The 21,316-nt window shown below is 43.8% G+C and overlaps 1 protein-coding gene across 1 annotated transcript; it reads right to left on the minus strand.

Moving 5' to 3' along the window:
- Window positions 1-6,454: 6,454 nt before the first annotated feature.
- THAP7 (THAP domain containing 7) lies at window positions 6,455-19,396 on the minus strand. Its single transcript, XM_070754432.1, has 5 exons — window positions 19,318-19,396; window positions 15,365-15,444; window positions 14,073-14,225; window positions 9,128-9,244; window positions 6,455-7,449 (listed from the first exon to the last, which is right to left on the minus strand). Exons 2-5 carry the CDS (start codon window positions 15,442-15,444, stop codon window positions 6,894-6,896), a joined length of 906 nt encoding a protein of 301 aa, XP_070610533.1. The 5' UTR covers window positions 19,318-19,396; the 3' UTR covers window positions 6,455-6,893.
- Between the last annotated feature and the right edge of the window lie 1,920 nt (window positions 19,397-21,316).

Below are 21,316 nucleotides of genomic sequence, written 5' to 3' on the forward strand. Positions count from 1 at the left end.
CCTGATAAGACGGAGTGGCTGTGGGTTTTGCCTCCCAAGGACAATTCCATCTGTCCGTCCATTACCCTGTGGGGGGGAATTACTAACCCCCTCAGAGAGGGTCCGCAACTTGGGCGTCCTCCTTGATCCACAGCTCACATTAGAGAAACATCTTTCAGCTGTGGCGAGTGGGGCGTTTGCCCAGGTTCGCCTGGTGCACCAGTTGCGGCCCTATCTGGATTGGGAGTCACTGCTCACAGTCACTCACGCCCTCATCACCACGAGGCTCGACTACTGTAATGCTCTCTACATGGGGCTACCTTTGAAAAGTGTTCAGAAACTTCAGATCGTGCAGAATGCAGCTGCGAGAGCAGTCATGGGCTTCCCTAAATATGCCCATGTCACACCAATGCCGATCAGTTTCCGGTCACAATTCAAAGTGTTGGTTATGACCTATAAAGCCCTTCATGGCACCGGACCAGATTATCTCCGGGACCACCTTCTGCCGCACAAATCCAAGCGACCAGTTAGGTCCCACAGAGTGGGCCTTCTCCAGGTCCCGTCAACTAAACAATGTTGTTTGGCGGGACCGAGGGGAAGAGCCTTTTCTGTGGCGGCCCCGACCCTCTGGAACCAGCTCCCCCCAGATATCAGAGTTGCCCCCACCCTCCTTGCCTTTCTCAAGCTCCTTAAAACCCACCTCTGTCGTCAGGCATGGGGGAACTGAGATATTCTTTCCCCCTAGGCCTCTACAATTTATGCATGCTATGTTTGTATGTATGATTGGTTTTTATAACAAGGATTTTTAGCTGTTTTACTATTGGATTGTCACATGCTGTTTTTACCACTGTTGTTAGCCGCCCCGAGGGGCAGCATACAAATCCAATTAATAATAATAATAATAATAATAATAATAATAATAATATCTTCTCTACTATATCTCTATAAGCTTCATTGTATATTATTGTGTATTGGACAAAATAAATAAATAAATAAAATAGAGCATTTATTTATGAGGCCACATTTGGGAGCATCTCCTATAGTGGTGATGACGAATCTTTTTTTTTGCACGGGTGCCCACACCTATAATGCCATGCCCAACCTCCTGCGCATGCTCTCACAACCTCCTCCCGTGTCACTCCCCCCCCCCCCCATGCCTCTGGACTTCCAGTAGGTCCATTGGACCATTTTTCGCCCTCCTCAGGCTTCAGGAAAGTCTCTGGAGCCTGTGGATGGTGAAAAACAGGCCCAATGGGCCTGTCAGAAGTTCATTTCTGAACTTCCGGTTGGGCCGCTGGGTCCGTTTTTCGACATCCACAGGCTACGAAGGCTCTCCTGAAGCCTGAGGAGGGTGAAAATGGCCTCCCCCCAATATTGGGCTGCCCCCGGTATGCCTGGGATCGCCGATCTGGTAGCGGACACGGCAATGCATGTGTATCTGCACTTTATTTATTTATTTTTATTTATTTATTGGATTTGTATGCCGCCCCTCTCCGTAGACTCGGGCCGGCTAACAACAATAATAAAAACAGCATGTAAATCCAATACTACAACAACTAAAAAACCCCTTATTTTAAAACCAATCATACCTACAACAAACATATCATGCGTAAATTGTAAAGGCCTAGGGGGAAAGAATATCTCAGTTCCCCCATGCCTGATGGCAGAGGTGGGTTTTAAGGAGCTTATGAAAGGCGAGGAGGGTGGGGGCAATTCTAATTTCCGGGGGGAGTTGGTTCCAGAGGGCCGGGGCCGCCACAGAGAAGGCTCTTCCCCTGGGCCCCGCCAAACAACATTGTTTAGTTGACGGGACCCGGAGAAGGTCCACTCTGTGGGGCCTAACTGGTCGCTGGGATTCGTGCAGCAGAAGGCGGTCCCTGAGATAATCTGGTCCGGTGCCATAAAGGGCTTTATAGGTCATAACCAACACTTTGAATTGTGCCTGGAAACTGATCGGCAACCAATGCAGACTGCGGAGTGATGGTGTAACATGGGCATATTTGGGAAAGACCATGATTGCTCTCGCAACTGCATTCTGCACGATCTGAAGTTTCCGAACACTTTTCAAAATTCCAACGGTTGGCGACTGGTATAATCCCAAGGCTGTGTGATCTCCTTTTCCGACCCTTCTGACAAGCAATGGGTAAACCGGATTCACTTAACCTCCGCGTTACCAATTTAACAAACACAATGATTCATTTAACGGCTGTGGCAAGAAAAGTTGTAATGGGGGATTGGTGAGAAAACTCACTTAACGAATGTATCTCTTAGCAACGACAATTGTTTTTGTTTATTTATTCAAGCATAATGTTAAGATAACAGACAAAAGTATAAACATGATTTTGAATACACAAAAAGGATACGAATAAAAAGGTTGTGGTTGCAAAACTTGAGGACTACTGGTACATTAAGCCACAGAAATGATTTTACTGATTTATTAAATCAATCTGTATGCCGCCCATATCCCTAGCAACTCTAGGAGGCTTACAACAAAAATGAAAACATATAAATAAAATGAAAATCTCTAAAAAAAACCATTTAAAAAAAGCCTGGTCTTTACATCTTTCCAGAAGGCCAGTAGGGTGGGGGTAGTCTGGATCTCTGGAGGTAGTTGGTTCCAAAGAGTCGGGGCAACCACAAAGAAGGCCCACCCCCGCGGACCCAACAGCCAACACTGTTTAGTTGACGGGACTTGGAGAAGACCAACCCTGTGGGCCCTTATTGGTCGCTGGGAACTATGTGGTAGAAGGCAGTCTTGAAGATAGTCTGGACCTAAGCCATTTAGGGATTTAAAGGTAATGACCAACACCTTGAATTGCGCCTGGAGACCAATTGGGAGCCAGTGCAGCTCGCGGAGAGTTGGTGAAATGTGGGACCTAAGCCATATAGTGATTTAAAGGTAATGACCAACACCTCGAATTGCCCCCGGAGCCCAATTGGGAGCCAGTGCAGCTTGCGGAGAGTTGGTGTAATGTGGGTGTACCTACCGTGTTTCCCCGAAAATAAGACACTGTCTTATATTAATTTTTGTTCCAAAAGTTGTGCTACGTCTTATTTTCGGGGGGTGCTTATATTTCTCAAATAAGACAAATTCACAGGCAGAAAAGCTGACATCCCCAAAGAAAGTGTACCGTATGGTACACTGATTACGGTACGGTACCTGTCAGTATGGCACCTCCACACACAAACGACGGCACTTATATGGTACAACAGTATACTCCTGCTATTGCAGCTTCCGGCCACCAGAGGAACTACAGTCTACGCACTGTAGTGGAGACTGTAATGGCGGTGAGACAGCAGCAGACTGTGTCTGCTGTACTGGATGGTACAAAGCGATGGAAGGGGCCATCAGGGGACGCCACATTATTACGGTACCGCTATGAACAGCTTTGAATGGTACCGTATGTTTTTCCACCATACCGTATGTAAACTTGATTACGCCTTATTTTCGGGGGGTGCCTTATAGTAGCAAATTCTGCAAAACCTCTGACATGCCTTGCTTTCGGGGTACGTCTTATTTTCGGGGAAACAGGGTAAGTGCCCCCACAACAGCTCGCGTGGCTGCATTTTGGACTGTAGTCTCCGAACAATCTTCAGGGGTAGCCCCATGTAGAGCATGTTACACTGGGGAACACCAATTTTGTTGTCTTAAATCTGTGACTTGTTTTCAACTAACTTTTGGCCTCGGGATCCAAAAATAACCAGGTTTTGTCTATCACGTCAACAGGAGACCCTGAAAAGTCATACAAATTGTGCATGTAAAGGAAACTAAAGTAAAAACTTACCAAATATACTGTTTATAAAGAATAATTTTATTCATACGAAGGCTATAATAGTCACTGCAAGTTAAATTGTGTTCATACAAAGTTGTTTTATTGAATGGTAATTATACATATTTGTTTTGGGTTGGCTCTGGCCCAACTCCTGCCCCAGGGAATGGGGAGGTGGATGCAGGGGAAACTTCAGCATGTCACAGGCCTGTGTTATTGCCGACAGAATCAGTTCAGAGTTTAGTTTCCTCGGACGAAGAAGAAGGTGGGAGTGACTCGGCAGAGGAGGGCTTGGCACACAGCCCAGGCAGTCAATCTCCCTTATCTTCCGTTGATTCGGATGATGACGTTTTGGACCCACGCAAGCGCAGAATTATGCGTAGAAGAGACCAAGTAAGGACATATTACAGGAAATAAGGGTGTTTGGATGGGGCTCCAGTAATTAGGGCTGCTGCTATAAATAGCAGCATGTGGGTTTGGCCGTTGTGAAAGAGTATCTGATCACAGTTTCATCAGGAATCTTGTGTTGCTGGACTTTGTTGCTTTTTCACGCCTTTGAAACCAAAGCAGAGCAACGTGTGTGTGTGTGTGTGTGTGTCTCACTTCATTGGAAAAAGAAGGGGTGTGAAGTTTCTCCACAGCTGCTGGCTAAGTACTTAATGACTGCTTAAGGGAAATTGTACAGACTACCTGGTTGTGTTGGGAAGAGCGCTCTTTGCAATACAAAAAGAGTGCTTAGTTTATTTTGACTTTTGTGATAAAGAACATTGTTTTGAATTTTCAAATGTGTGTGTGTCTGAAATTTGTACCCTTGAATTTTCGGGAGGCTCCTATCAGAGAGCCCGGCAGAACACATATTAAGGTAAAATTTTTCGCTTATAGCTTTTTCTGGAGTGTTTAATCTATAGACATTATCGCTTGATGCTCCAACAATAGCCAGCCATCATATGTACATCCCATCTACCTTGATGCTGTGCTTCTACGACCTTCAAATCTTGGTCGTATCACTCACCAAGATTTTCCAGGACGTTAGCAAGAGGGCTAGGTAAAAAATGCAATTTGATGCTCATGTTGCCTAATTAACTATATTATGTATATAAGGTGCAGAGAAAAAACTTGACGTGATAGAAGAAAACCAACTACAGTTTTGAAACCAGCATGCCTAACTAACTATTTAAAAAAAATCAAAAATCAAACTCAACAGAAACTGTTTTACAAATTGTTCCCCAGTGTAATCTAACCGTGAGGTGCTAAGCGCATGAATGGCATTGAAAATAAACTCCTGATCCAAGTAGGGTCACAATTGGTGCGCTGGGCGAACCTGTGCAAAGATTTTACTTACTACTATTGTCATCAAATTTCTTAATAAAATTATATTAAAATGATTTCATTTAGAGCTGAAGATAAGTCCCTTGATCCGGCAAGAGATTTTTTGCATGCAAGTAGTTTTCTAATTACAAAACAGAATAATGAGAAATCCAAAACATCTTCTATAGTGAGTGAAATATTCCGGAAAATATTACGAGAGGAGCACATCTAGAAAGGTTCTTACTCAAAACATACAGGGTCGACATAATTTGTGAACCAAAAGCTTCTCTTCATTACTTCAGGGTTAAAACATTCTGAAATTTCACATTTGGATTAGGCTTCTCGCCAGTGGTGGGTTGCACAACTAAATGAATCCCACTACTGCTTCTCTCAGCTCCAGCAACTACGTAAGCTTTGCTTCAAGCTATGTCTAAATCCGTAGCCTAGCAGCTTACATACTGAAACAGCTAAATGTCTTTGTACAAAATTATCCCTCGCAGGACCAAGGCTAGAGAGCCAATTTTTTCTCTTTACGTAATTCAGATTTAAATCATTACCATATTTGTCTGGCAAGATGACACATGCAAATATATTGATTTTGTTGAGTTTTGGTGGGGAGGGTTTTTTGGTAATAAGTAGTGATGGGCGAACCCAACGGTGTTTGGGTTCGGCAAGTTCGGACGAATTTCACGTAAAATTCGGCTGAACCCGAACCGAACCCGAACGCTACGTGACGTCAAAGCTCCGCCCCCGGAATCCCATCGTTTTTTATTTTTAGGGATTTTTTATTTTTATTTATTTTTATGAAAAAGGACGCCGCAGCGGCGCTGCAAGCAAAGGGAGGTCCCTCCACGTAAAAATAAACATTTTTATTTTTACGTGAAAGGACCTCCCTTTGCCTGTAGCACTACTGCGGCGTCCTTTTTCGTAAAAATAACAATGTTTATTTTTACCTGAAAAGACCTCCCTTTGAGGGAGCTGGGGAATCCCTCCCACGAAGAGATTCCGGGGGTGGAGCTTTGACGTCACGTATACCGGCAGGTTGCTAAGGACGCCAAGGTGATCACTTCCTGGATTCCATGGATAATAATAAGCCTTGGTGGCACTGTGATTAGAGCGCAGTGCTGCAAGCTGTTTCTGCCGACTGCAGTTCACCAGTTCAAATCTCACCAGGCTCAAGGTTGACCCATCCTTCCATCCTTCTGAGATGGGTAAAATTTATTTATTTATTAGATTTGTATGCCGCCCCTCTCCGGAGGACCCAGATTGTTGGGGGCAATATGCTGACTCTGCAAACCACTTAGAGAGGGCTCTAAAGCGGCATATAAGTCTAAGTTCTATTGCTAGTACTGTACTATAATCCTGCACCTGCGGAAATACGCTAGAAAGAAGTAGGGTTTTCTTTTCGTGACAATATAATACTTTGTAAAACTTTCATATCATACAGCCTTGTAACTTAAAGAAAAATATCAAAAAGATTCTTTTGTCTACTGGGCAACCGTGTCAAGCTCCAAATTAGGTATGTCAAGTAGCTTTTTTTTAGAAAGGAAACACTATGACCCTCTAGGGCAGCACCATAATGAAATCCTCAAAAATAACCACCTTTCCTGAATGCCTGTCCTCCAGCAATCTTTCATCCACGTATACAAAAGAAATATTCCTTTACAAATATAAACAAGGGGAAAACAGGGCTGCATGAAGTGGATTCCCTGTTTGCAGAGCCCTAAAGTTTTGCTACGACACACTTTGGAGATGGGCAATTCGGCAAGCCAAGTTTGCAACGCCGCCACCATCACCACCACCACACCAAGCAAGTAATTTGGGTCTGATCCAAGGTCATTCAAGGTCATTCAGTAGCTGCAACTCGAAGACCTGCAGGTGTTCCTTAATCCGCCGGTGCGCATCGCCACCATGTGGCCGCCGTTCGCGCTGCAACTCACAAATGCGTAGGCGGAGTCTCTGTTCGCGGCGTCGGCAAGCCTGCAGCTGCCGCTGTGTTTTCCCCAGAGCGTCGAGTGCCGCCTCGGCTCGCCGCTTCCAGAGCAAGGCGCTTCCCACCTGGTAGCTGTGCTCATTCTGGATGTAGGCGCCAGCTGGGGGCGGGAGTCGTAGCATGTAGAGGGAGAGAGAAACGGGTTGAGATGGGTCCCCGACAGGTTCTGGGAGAGCTGGAGATGGAGTAGCCTCTTCTTGGCCGGTGGCAGCTGGCAATTGTTCCAGGGGTAGGTCTGAGAGAGTGGCCAAATTCTCTAGTTCTGACCCGGGGAGATTGGGCTGGCTTCGAAGCTCACCAGGAGTGGGAGCAGCCCCAGGGTTTGGTAGCTCTTGCACAGGGAAGCAAGAGACTTCCATACACAATGGAGGTGTCTTCTCTGCATTGCAGCAGACACAGCTGTGAAAAAAGGGAGAGAATGGAAGTCAGGTGAGAAGTACGCGGGTCGCCCAGGAAGTAATGCACCACTCTCTCTCTCTCTCTTTTTTAAAATAGTTTTTATTAAATTTCTCTTTTTAAAAAATACATATGTCAAAAGCAAAAGGGCAATACAATGCAAAAACAACAAAAATAACAATAACAATTATCAATATCTATATAATAAAATTTATATAAAATATTTTCATTTTCTGGCTTGAATATTCGGTGTCCTTTTGCTTGTCTTGGTTATTATTATCTTATCTATAAATCAACTATTTTCTTACCACTTTAAGTTAAATCTGTATTAAGTATTTAATATCCTAAAGATACTTTATATATCTCCGGGACCGCCTTCTGCCGCACAAATCCCAGTGACCAGTTAGGTCCCACAGAGTTGGCCTTCTCCGGGTCCCGTTGACTAAACAATGTTGTTTGGTGGGACCCAGGGGAAGAGCCTTCTCTGTGGCGGCCCCGACCCTCTGGAACCAGCTCCCCCCAGAGATCAGAATTGCCCCCACCCTCCTTACCTTTCGTAAGCTCCTTAAAACCCACCTCTGTCGTCAGGCATGAGGGAATTGAGATATTCCTTTCCCCCCAGGCCTATACAAGTTATGCATGGTATGTTTGTGTGTATGTTTGGTTTTTAATAAGGGTTTTTAAATTATTTTAAATATTAGATTTGTCATATGCTGTTTTATTATTGTTGTTATTGTCTATGGGCAGGGGCGGCCTACAAATAAAATAAAATAAAATAAAATAAAATAAATAAAATAAAAATAAAACTTGGAGCAAGTGGTATGTCTGGATTGCGAAAAAGAAAAGAAAAGAAAAATGGGAATAACGATAAAATTATTTAAAATATTAAATTTAGAGAGAAAAATCAAATTGATATTAAGAGGGTATATTACTACTACCAAGGCACTATTATACCATTGAGAAAATGAAACAAAAAATGGATAGACTAATAGGAAAATTAACAAGATGTATATATATGTGTAATAACCAATAAAGGGAAAATATTATTCTAAATGAATGAGCTGCACACCAATTACACTGCCATTTAGCAGGTGTAAATACTAAGCTATGATATCAAATAATCCATGTATAAAGCATGATGCTTTATTTTTGTTGTATGTTATATGTATATATCAAATGTTGTATTGTTTTTTTTTGTTTTGTCTTCGTTTTCTTTCTTTTTTAATGTACATATTTAATAAAGTATATTTTTAAAAATAAAAAATAAAATAAAATAAAATAAATAAATAAATAAATGTGTGCATGCGCTTTTGGTATCCGAGGGAAAACAGGTTTGCCATTGCCCCATTTTCAGCCTCCGCATGTCCCATTTTCCATGCCTCCTGTTTGGTGGTGAATGGGACATGTGGATGCGGGAAAATGAAGCAAATGGATGCGGCAGTAGGGAGTGGTGATCCCTGCAGTCTAGAACGGCTGATTGTCGGTATTCCAGGAGACCGATCCAACCCCCAACCAGCTGTTCGTGCTAAATCAGGCTGAAGCTCACCAGGCTGTTTGATGCAAGGAGGCAAATTTCTGGCAGGCAGAGGCAGATTTACCCCCCCACCCTTCGCTTAGGTGAAAAATATGGCACATATGCACAGGGTTACAGAGAACATGAGGTCAGAAGAGTGGGACTCACATCTGCTTCTGTTGGTACCTTGCAAGTTTGGAACCCTTTAGCTTAGACTTCCGGCGTGGCTTTGCATGAGGCTCAAATATTGTAGGGACAGCCCCCTCCTTGAGACGATGATAGCCGCTACAAAGGGAAAAAAAATATCCCCAAACATCAAAGTTGTTACTGGCTCAGAAACCTTGGTGTCTGGACTATGGATCGCTGGAGGAGAAGGCAGAGCTTCCGAGGGCTTTGGAATTAGCTAGTCACATTCTATTTTGAGTATCATTCCTCCAGCTTTTTCTATGTACAAACGTATTAAATGAAGCAATTAAATTTGGCCACATATATTTAGCCCTTTCCTTTTCTAATTCTGTTGGGTATCCACAACCCAGAAATCTTGTAATGAAATAGTATCATGTCAAGTTATGATCAAATTAAATATCAAATTAAGATCAAAAGCAACGTGAGAAAATATTATTTTACTGAAAGAGTAGTACATCCTTGGAACAAACTTCCAGCAGACGTGGTAGATAAATCCACAGTCACTGAATTTAAACATGCCTGGAATAAACATAGATCCATCCTAAGATAAAATACAGAAAATAGTATAAGGGCAGACTAGATGGACCATGAGGTCTTTTTCTGTCGTCAGTCTTCTATGTTTCTATATGATCTGTTTTGGCATTATTATTATTATTATTATTATTATTATTATTATTATTATTATTATTATTATTATGTCAGTACAACACAGCAAACGAGATAACTATGCTGGATTTTGTATTTCATCACCAGTAGGGCGCTTCCCAAGCACCTAGGACTGCGTGATGTAGCGGCTGATTATGTTTGCCGATCCCAGTAAAGCGGCCTTTTGCAATTGACAGATGGAGATTTTGTCAATTCCGATGGTTTTCAAATGTCCACTGAGATCCTTTGGCCCTGCGCCCAGCGTGCCAAGTACCCCTGGGACCACTTTCACTGGCTTATGCCAGAGTCGTTGCAGCTCGATTTTTAGATCTTCGTATTTCACTAATTTCTCTAGTTGCTTCTCCTCAATTCTGCTGTATTATTATTATTACTGTATTATTATTATTATTATTATTATTATTATTATTATTATTATTATTAATTAGATTTGTATGCCGCCCCTCTCCGCAGACTCGGGGCAGCTCACAACAATAAATAAATACTCTCTAGTGCAGGGGTGCAAACTCAAGGCCTGTGGGCCGGATCTGGCCTGCAGAGGGCTTTAATGCTGCTCATGGGGTCAGCCGGGAAATATTAAAGGAGCGGCCCACGGTGCCTCTAGCAGCTGGGCCACATGAAGCCCCCTGCGCCTCATTTTCACTCTCCGTGGCCTCATGCAGCACACTGCTGGCCAAAAATGGCCTAAAAACTTGCTGAAAGCCCGAAAACGGGGCTGTGTGAGGACCATTTTCAGCAGGTAGAGTGCTGCAGGAGGCCATGAAAGACAAAAACAAGGTGCATGGGGACTGCGTATGGACCCTGCGTACAGTTTTGGCCAGCAGGGGGCTGAAGGAGGCAACTGTCCCGTCGCCCCACCGCTCCCTCCAGTCCGAACTACAAAGCTGATATGGCCCTCAAAGAAATCCCGTTTAACACCCCTGCTCTAGTATAACTTATATATTATTTATATATGGCATGCTTGTGTGTACGTCTGTTAGTACATGGGGTCTTTTTTAAATCTTTAAATATTTTAAATCTGTCAGATTATTTATGATTTGTTTCCACGTGTTGTGAGCCGCCCCGAGTCTTCGGAGAGGGGCGGCATACAAATCTAAGTAATAAAATAAATAAATAAATAAATAAATAGCCAAGATCATTTCAAGATTTCAGTCACACTTATTTTTCTTCAAATAAATTTACCAGGGTTTCTTTTTTTCCGGTGGGGGAAGGAAAGAGAAGAGTTCAGTTTTAGTATTATATACACGTCACCCAAAAAATCTGGGAAAGGAAAATATCCCCTTGATTTCTGACCGGAAATCACGTTCTAAATTTTCAGGATGCGAATAACTTTTCCGCTCACTTTGACTTCCCTTCCTCAGCCTGACTCTCTGCTATCTTAGCAGGTAGAAACATGGGTCTCACCTTTTCCTGGATCTGGCAGGTCAGCGGGATTAAGCCTGGTTAGTACTAATGTGACACTAGCTGCCATACCTAAAGATAAAGCAGGCATAGAAACAAACAGAAGAAAAGCCATGGATCTTGTTTAAGAAAAATCCCTGGGGAAGAAAGATAAGGAAGAGCCAAGCCCTTAAAGAAATAAAGAAAAATAAAAATGTCACCTAAACATAACAACAACAAAAAGAACTTGGGCCTGAGAACATGGGAAGATTCAAATCCTCAAACCCTGTCAAGTTTCCAGGCATGAAAACCGAAAGGCGAGAATTTCTGCCAGTATTGTGAATCAATAAGGGCTTTTAAGCCCTGAAGCTCACTGTCTCTTTGAGTCATCTTTGATATAGGTATAGGTATGTTTTCTACCTTTAAATATATACCGTGTTTCCCCGAAAGTAAGACAGTGTCTTACTTTCTTTTTACCCCCCAAAGCCCCACTACGTCTTACTTTCGGGGTATGTCTTACATTGGAAAAAAATTGAAAGGGTCGCGTTCCCGAAGGCATCTCCCCAGAGTCCAGAAGGGCAGCCACGGGACAGGAGCCTCGTGAGCCCTTTTCCAAGTTCAACCTCAGGGCTCCAAGCGGCGTGCACGCGTGGAGCCACAGACGCGTGTCGGGGAAGCGTGTGTCTGGAGGGGAGGAGCCGCTCTGCGCAGTTGGGCAGCCCCACCTGCCTGCCGGAAAGGAGGCGGGCGAAGGAGGGCGCAGCTCCGGCCGCTCGCCTCGGAGCTGGTCGGCCTCGCTGGCCGCTTGCAGCCGAGCCTCGGCAGGACTCGGTTGCTGGGACGAGCGCCTTCGCTGCAAGCCGCCGCCCACTCGGCTCGCTTCGGACCAGCGCCGTCCTTCGCTTTGCCAAGCCGGGGAAGAGGCGGTGGCGCCGCGGCGAGGCGAGGGGCTCACGGGGAGCTTGGAAGCGACGTCATCGGGCTCCCCCCCCGGCAATACCCCCGTGTTTCCCCGAAAGTAAGACATATGTCTTACTTTCGGGGTACGGCTTATATTAGCCGACCCCCCTGAAACCCCCGATACGTCTTACAATCGGGGGTGTCTTACTATCGGGGAAACAGGGTATATACAGTAATAAAGATGGGATAAAAATAAGATTTGCTGTCACTTTAAATTTACTTGGGATGTAGCCAGTAATGGGGGTAGTAAGTTTATGCACTATTTATTGAATACTTAATAGTTTTTTTACTTTCCTTCCTTCTCTAGTACAGTGATACCTTGTCTTACAAACTTAATTGGTTCCGGGATGAGGTTCTTAAGGTGAAACGTTTGTAAGACGAAACAATGTTTCCCATAGGAATCAATGGAAAAGCGATTAATGCGTGCAAGCCCAAAACTCACCCCTTTTGCCAGCTGAAGTGCCCGTTTTTGTGCTGCTGGGATTCCCCTGAGGCTCCCCTCCATGGGAAACCCCACCTCCGGACTTCTGTGTTTTTGCGATACTACAGGGGAATCCCAGCAGGGGAATCCCAACATCGCAAAAACGAGCACTTCGCTGGCAATGGAAGTCCGGAGGTGGGGTTTCCCAGCGAAGGGAGTATCAGTGAAATCCCAGCAGCGCAAAAACACGTAAGTCCTCAAAACCCCACCTCCAGACCTCTGTGTCTTTGCAATGCTGCGATTTCACTGAGGCTCCCCTCGCTGGAAAACCCCACCTCTGGACTTCCGTTGCCAGCAAAGCGCCCGTTCTTGTGCTGCTGGGATTTCCCTGCTGGGATTCCCCTGCAGCATCACAAAAACAAGGAAGTCTGGAGGTGGGGTTTCCCATGGAGGGGAGCCTCAGGGGAATCCCAGCAGCACAAAAATGGGTGCTTCACTGGCAATGGAAGTCTGGAGGCGGGGCATCCCAGTGGTGGCGGTGGGTTTGTAAGGTGAAAATAGTTTGTAAGAAGAGGCAAAAAATAGTTTGTAAGAAGAGGCAAAAAAATCTTAAACCCTGGGTTTGTATCTCGAAAAGTTTGTATGACGAGGCGTTTGTAAGACAAGGTATCACTATACCTTAGTGTGATCTTTAATTACTTTTAAAATAGGAAATAATTAAATGGTACGCTTTTACCCATAAACGTTTTAATCATTTTAATCCTTATCTAGAACTGAACTTTTATAGCAATGAAAGAAAATTGAGCTACTTGCCTAATCTGTTATCATACCGAACCTTCTGGGTTCAGTTCAAAACACTTAAAATGTTACTGCGCTCCTCAACAAATAATGCTGTCTATCATTTGTCCTTTTTGTGTCTATTCAAATAATGAGATTTTATCAACTGAAAAGGAGTCCAGATACCTATTTGAAAACTTATCTTGGCCGGTAAGCAACTCCCACCCAGTCACATGACCTTTAAGCCAACCCCGGGTCACATGATTGTCAAGCCACTCCCACCTGGTCACATGACCATCAAGCCACACCCACAAAATAAACCACGCCCACAGTGAGCAAGAGATCATAAGACAAGCTTGGGAGTCCAAGTAGCACTTAGGTTTGTAGATTAAGTGGGAGATGGTTTTGTGCAGGGGTAGGCAAAATTGGCTCTTCTATGACTTGTGGACTTCAACTCCCAGAATTCCTCAGCTAGCATGATTGGCTCAGGAATTCTGGGAGTTGAAGTCCACAAGTCATAAAACAGCCAGCTTTGCCTACCCCTGGGTTTTGTGGCTTGGCTCCTGCTGTTTCCTTTTCTCTGGAAAATGGATCCAAATGTCTCTTTGAGTGTTTAAGGTTGCCGACCCCCAGTCTATATGCATGTACATTACTGTTCTTACTGCAAACGGTCTACTTTAATTCTGCATGCTCTTTCACGTTTTTTCAAATATTCAAATTACCTACCTGGTGCCCACCAGTTCAAAGCAATTCTTCTCAAAGTGCTTGGAGCAAAAATAAACATATTTTGAGGCAGGGTCCCAGACACCCTGCCCACTCATGTCTTTCCGCTGGCAATTCTCTAACCATGTGGTTCGCCGTGGATTGTCCTTTGGCAATCTGTGAGAAGAGATGTTAAGCGATTAACGTATTGGAGATCAGAGGTCACATGTATCGCCTCCCCCCCCCCCCCCAAGCTCAAGTAAAATACCTATGGGACCGCCTTCTGCCGCACGAATCCCAGCGACCAGTCAGGTCCCACAGAGTCGGCCTTCTCCAAGGCCCGTCTACTAGACAATGTTGGTCGGTGGGTCCTAGGGGAAGAGCCTTCTCTGTGGTGGCCCCGGCCCTGTGCAATCAGCTCCCCCCGGAGATTCATACTACAACCACCCTCCTTGCCTTCTGCAAGAGTCTTTAAGATTCATTTGTGCTGCCAGGCTTGGGGCCATTAAATTCTTGCCCCCTGGCCGATGATTGTGATGAGAGAAAGTGGACTGAATGGGAATGACAGCTTATTGTGGCTTGAGTTTTTTTTACATTTTATATTTAATTAATTGGATCTGAAAGGTTATACATTGTTTTATTATGTGCTGTAAGCCATCTCGAGTCCTTGGAGAGGGGTGGCATAAAAGCCCAATCAATCAATCAATCAATCAATCAATCAATCAATCAATCAATCAATCGCTTTGATCATCTGAAGGCCATCTACTGGGAGACTAGCGGTTTTCTTGTATAGTTGGTGGGCCTGGGGTCTGATCCTGCAGGGCACAGTGTATGCTCTTACATTCTTTAAAATCACTGATCCTACAAAGGTTGATTTCATGATGGTGAGATAGCACACACGGCTGGTGGGCCTAGGGGAAGAGCCTTCCCTGTAGTGGCCCCAGCCCTTTGGAATCAACTCCCCCCAGAGATTCTCCTGGTCTTTTGGAAGACACATCTTTGCCGGCAGGCTTGGGGTTGGTGAGCATGGATATTCTGCTCCAGCCTATGTTATGATTGAGATATGGATGAGTGTGACCGAGTGGTTTTAAGATATGGGTTTTTAGCACAGGTTTTAACTGAATTTTGGAACGTTATATGGGTTTTAGGTTCTGAATTAGTTTAGTTTTAACTTCGATGTCTAATATTCCATGTTCTGCGTAATTATTTTTAGGTTGTAAGCCGCCCTGAGTCTTCGGAAAAGAGTGGCCTAGAAATTGAAATAAGGAATAAATAATAAATAAACACAAAGCTGCAATTTTAAAATCATTTCTCACCGATGGAAAGAAATGCCTCGGTTCCGTGTTTCAGGTGTATCGCGAGTGCAACAGCCAGTAGCAGAGCAGTGACGGGGCATCTGCAAGAGGAAAATAACAACAACAAAAACCATAGTGTGTAACTCCACTATTTTAAAGATCAAATCATAATTTATTTTCTTAAGAGATAATAAGACAGGTGCCCAGGAGACTCCAGAACTCGGTTAAAGTCTCAATATTCTCTACCAACGGTTCTACAGAGGAATTATTAAGTCTGTCATCTGCACCTCTATCACTGTCTGGTTTGGTTCTGCAACCCAACAAGACCGACCCAGACTTCAGACAATAATCAGAACTGCAGAAAAAACAATGGCTACCAATCTGCCTTCCATTGAGGACCTGTATACTGCACGAGTCAAAAAGAGGGTTGTGAAATTATTTACTGACCCATCACATCCTGGACACAAATTGTTTCATCTCCTACCTTCAAAACAACACCACAGAGCACTGCACACCAAAACTAGACACAAGAACAGTCCCCCCCCCCGAACACCATCACTCTGCTAAACAAATAATTCCCTCAACACTGTCAAACTATTTACTAAGGCTGCATTACTATTAGCCTTCTCATCGTTCCTATCACCCATTTCTACCCACTTATGACTGCATGATTGCAACCTGTTGCTTGTACTGTATTCTATTGTATTGTTCTGTACTATTCTATTGCTATTTTGTTCTATTCCTGGGCGTCCTCCTCGATCCACAGCTCACATTAGAGAAACATCTTTCAGCTGTGGCAAGGGGGACGTTTGCCCAGGTTCGCCTGGTGCACCAGTTGTGGCCCTATTTGGACAGGGAGTCATTGCTCTCGGTCGCTCATGCCCCTCATCACCTTGAGGATCGACTACTGCAACGCTCTCTACATTGAAAAGTGTTCGGAAACTTCAGATCGTGCAGAATGTAGCTGCAAGAGCTACCATGGGCATTCCAAGATATGCCCGTGTCACACCAACACTCTGCAGTCTGCACTGGCTGCCGATTAGTTTCCGGTCACAATTCAAAGTGTTGGTTATGACCTATAAAGCCCTACATGGCATTGGACCAGAATATCTCTGGGACCGCCTTCTGCCGCGCAAATCCCAGTGATCGGTTAGATCCCATAGAGTTGTCCTTTTCTGGGTCCCGTTGACAAAACAATGCTGTCTGGCGGGACCCAGGGGAAGAGCCTTCTCTGTGGCAGCCCCAGCCCTCTGGAATCAACTCCCCCTGGAGATTAGAACGGCCCCCACCTTGCCTTTTTCAAGTTACTCAAGATCCACCTTTGTTGCCAGGCGTGGGGTAACTGATATATCCCTGAGCACATATAGCTTTTATGAATGGTATGATTGTATTGCATGGTTCTTAATGATGGGTTTTTTAAATGTTTTTCCTTTCTTTTTAAATATTGGATTTGTATATTGTTGTGATTGTTGTGAGCTGCTCCTAGTCTCCGGAGAGGGGCGGCATACAAATCTAATAAATTAAATTAAATTAATTAAATAGGCAGCAGTGGTGGTTATTCAGCCAATAACCCAGGCTAATAAGTAGAGTATAAATATACTGCACCAAAAAAATAAAGGGAACACTCAAATAACACATCCTAAATCTGAATGAATGAAACATTCTCCTTGAATACTTTGTTCTATACAAAGTTGAATGTGCACAACAGCATGTGAAATTGACTGTCAGTCATTTTTGCTTCCTAAGGGGACGGTTTGATTTCACAGAAGTTTGATTTACTTGGAGTTATATTGTGTTGTTTAAGTGTTCCCTTTATTTATTTTTTGAGCAGTGTATTATTTACATATATTCAATAGGAGTAAGCAAACAGTCCACTCCATACATATACAAGTCAAGCAATCATATACAAAACAGATATCACAATATACAGTTTTATACATACAGCTGTTAACCAATAATATTTCCCTTCAGAGCACAGTTCTATATACATATATAATTTTACAATATTTCTCTCCTGCACAACATATAGTTCTATATAATGCCATAAGTATTACTTACATACATAATACATAGACCAACGTTTAGCACACAGCAGGTATTGCTGCCTGGCGGGACCCAGGGTAAGAGCCTTCTCTGTGGCGGCTCCGACCCTCTGGAACCAGCTCCCCCCAGAGATTAGGACTGCCCCCACCCTCCTTGCCTTTCGTAAACTCCTTAAAACCCACCTCTGTCGTCAGGCTTGGGGGAACTGAGACATTCCCCCTTGCCTATGTAGTTTTGTGCATGATATGACTGTGTGTATATATTTTATCTATTGGGGTTTTTTCTTTTTAGACTTTTTAATGTAAAACTGTTATTTTAGATTTTAATTATTAGATTTGTTACCATGTATTGTTTTTATCACTGTTGTGAGCCACCCCGAGTCTACGGAGAGGGGCGGCATACAAATCTAATTAATAATAATAATAATAATAATAATAATAATAATAGTCACACAGACAAAACTAGCAGAGCGTCAGATCAGGTAGGTGTTAGTAGGAGAAGGGCGGCATAGAAATCAATCAATCAATCAATCAAACAATCAACCAACCAACCAACCAACCAACCAACCAACAAATAATAGCTAGAGCAATAGCAAGCATTAACAACAATAACAGCAATAACGCAGAGAAACACATCTAACTCCCAATTGCAACACAAGCCCTTGAAACAACTTTATGCTAATTCCTCCAAACATACATTGATGGCTAGTTCATACATTGACAAATCGAACCGGTGAAGGTACGTAGTACTGACACTATCCTCATGTTGCAAGAGAACACAAACTGGGGAAAGAAGGCCAATTGCAGCACCTGGATGACCTTGAAAAGCTGAATCAATTTGGGCTGAGCTTGCATTGGGATGGAGGGCCACCAGGAAAGCCTCCTTCCACACACACTTCTTGCAAGGAACAAAAGGGTCCTGATGAGGGGGAGGTGGCCAGCCTCATCCTTGACCACTGACAAGAAAACATGCCATGTGGGGAAGGGTTTGAAAGGTGAGGAGCAGGGAAGATAAATGAGTCCTCCATTGGGATGGAGGGCCACCAGGAAAGCCTCCTTCTCCCAGCCCCTCCCTTGCAAGCAGGTCCTCATGAAGGGGTGGTGGCCAGCCTCATCCTTGACAACCACCAAAAGAACATGCTGTGTGGGGTGGTGTTGAAGGATGAGGAACATGGAATATAAATCAGATTCTATATTTGCCTTTTTTAAACTGTTTTTGTATTTTATACTGTTATAAGCAACCCTGTGTCCTTCGGGATTCGCAGGATAGAAGTCGAATGAATGAATGATCGACCAATCAATCAACGAGCCCTCCATTGCGATGGAGGACCACCAGGAAAGCCCCCTTGCAAGGAACAAAGTGGTCCTGATGAGAGGCAGTGGCTCAGCCTCATCCTTGACCACCGTCAAAAAACCCGGGCCACCTGGTCACCAGGGGTCAGGCTGGCTCTTAAAGAGCCCCTTATACAGGGGTAGGCAAAATTGGCTCTTCTATGACATGTGGAATTCAACTCCCAGAATTCCTGAGCTAGCATGATTGGCTCAGGAATTCTGGGAGTTGAAGTCCACAAGGGATAGAAGAGCCAACTTTGCCTACCCCAGGCCCTATTATAAAAGGAGGGGGGGCGCCTTCCCTTTCCAATCTAGCTGCAAAAGCCTGGGGAGGTGGTTAAAGGGGGAGGAGCCTGGGCCAGAAATGGGGCGTGGCTTGCAGCAGCCCGCTCTTTTCTCTCCCCTTCCTCTCCACTCCCCCCCCCCACGCAGAGGGGAGGGGGAAGAGCAGCTGCCCCGACTGGGGGGGGGGGGGCGTGGAGTGACGTGCCGTCTGACTCCGAAATGGGGAGGGGAGGGATGTTGGGAAGCACAGCTGGGGGAAATGGGCCTCCGTCCAACCTCACCCCCCCTCCCTCTTTCCTCCGGAGGGCGACTCACCTCCCCACTCCCATTGCTCGAGACACCGCCGCTGCCGCCGCGGCCTCAAAGCTGAAGCCAAAGGAAAAAAAATCGAGAGGAAACCGCGCGTCCTCTCGCGATAAACCAAAGCCCCGAGTGTTCCGTGACCGTAGAGATAGAAACTCCTTTCGTATAGAAGTGCCAGCCCAAGCTCCGATTCCTGAGGCATCCTTTCGTTTTTACCCGAAGAGTTGGGCGTAGATTAAAGGGGGGAGAGGATCTTTCGTTGGACTCTCCCATCTGGGCTGCCGAGAGGGGCGGGAATCCTTTTAGAAGGCCTCTTTTGGAGACAGAAAACCCCTCAGCTTGCCTCTCAGATGGAGTAGCTCCGATTTTTAGCCCTCGGGAACACGGCGAGCATCTGCACCAAACACAAATTCCTTGCGTGTCCAATCACACTTGGCCAATATAGAACTCTATTCCATTCCAGTTCCTATTCCAGTCTATTCTATCTTATTCCTATACTGTTCCATTTCTATTCCATCCCTATTTTATTCCCATTCCATTCCTATTCTATCCTATTTCTATTCTATTCCTATCCCTATTTCGTTTCATAAATGCTTTCATTTATTTAATAACAAGAAAGGTGTTTACGAGGTTCTATAAAGGTAGGGAAAACAAGACAGCTGTTCTTTAAACAGGGTGTTTAGGCAGCAAATACTACAGCTTCCTTTTCTTCTTTGGTTGCTTGTTGTTGCTTTTCTCGAAAGGAAACTGTGTGATTGTTTTGTCTCTTGCTTCTTCCCTTTGGGAAGGGCTGCTCTCTATTCTTCCTATCTCTACGGATAGGTACCGGCTCTTCAGGAACCGCCCTCCCTTTGTAGCCAATCCGCACTTAATCTGTTGCCTTCCGCCAATCCAGGGGTAGGCAAAGTTGGCTTTTATCACTTGTGAACTTCAACTCCCAGAATTCCTGAGCCAATCATGCTAGCTATGGAATTCTGGGAGTTGAAGTCCACATGTCATAAAAGAGCAAATTTTGCCTAACCCTGCGCCAATCAGTCCTAACTTTTATTACTCAAAAACTGGGATCTATAGAAAGTCTCCAGGCTGTGCAAAGGGAGGCTCTTCTCCTTCTCCTCCTCTTCTATTATTATTATTATTATTATTATTATTATTATTATTATTATTATTATTATTATTATTATAATATATAAAGAGAACATATTCAATATCCATATAAACAGTGTATTGTCTGGTTACAATTCTTTTGAGTAACAGTACTAATAATACTAATAATCTGTAGTAGTAATCTCGTAATGACAGTGGTTTCACCCCAACATTGGAAACATAAATGTATGTCCCCATTCAATCAATCATTTGAAGTTCTGATTACACTTGCTGCCTAAAAGCAGACTTATATATAGATTTTGTTCTTTTTTTCTATTGTGAAAGCAGTAACATTTTATTAAAAACCCCAAAATAGATTTTTATACTTAAGAGTGCCTTTTTTTTAAACCAAGATTTTAACTTTGGTTTCATACATAGAGGACCATCTATATTTCCTACTAACTTTAAAGAGAATTTTAACCTTGATACAAAGTGTGTTAGGTAAGTAGATAGATGGATAGTATTTATTATAGACATTACTTTTAAGCCATTTTGATAGAAACATAGAAGATTGACGGCAGAAAAAGACCTCATGGTCCATCTAATCTGCCCTTATATTATTTCCTGTATTTTATCTTAGGATGGATATATGTTTATGCCAGGCATGTTTGAATTCAGTTACTGTGGATTTACCAACCACGTCTGCTGGAAGTTTGTTGCAAGGATCTACTACTCTTTCAGTCAAATAATATTTTCTCACGTTATTTCTAATCTTTCCCCCAACTAACCTCAGATTGTGCCCCCTTGTTCTTTCCTATTAAAAACACTTTTCTCCTGAACCTTATTTAACCCTTTAACATAAGGGTTAATAAGGATTGTATTTTGAAAGGTAAGGATGCTAAGAGATACATTTCGTGCTGATTGGGTT

The sequence above is a fragment of the Erythrolamprus reginae genome, chromosome 6 (assembly GCF_031021105.1).
Source record: "Erythrolamprus reginae isolate rEryReg1 chromosome 6, rEryReg1.hap1, whole genome shotgun sequence".
Lineage (NCBI taxonomy): Eukaryota > Metazoa > Chordata > Lepidosauria > Squamata > Dipsadidae > Erythrolamprus > Erythrolamprus reginae.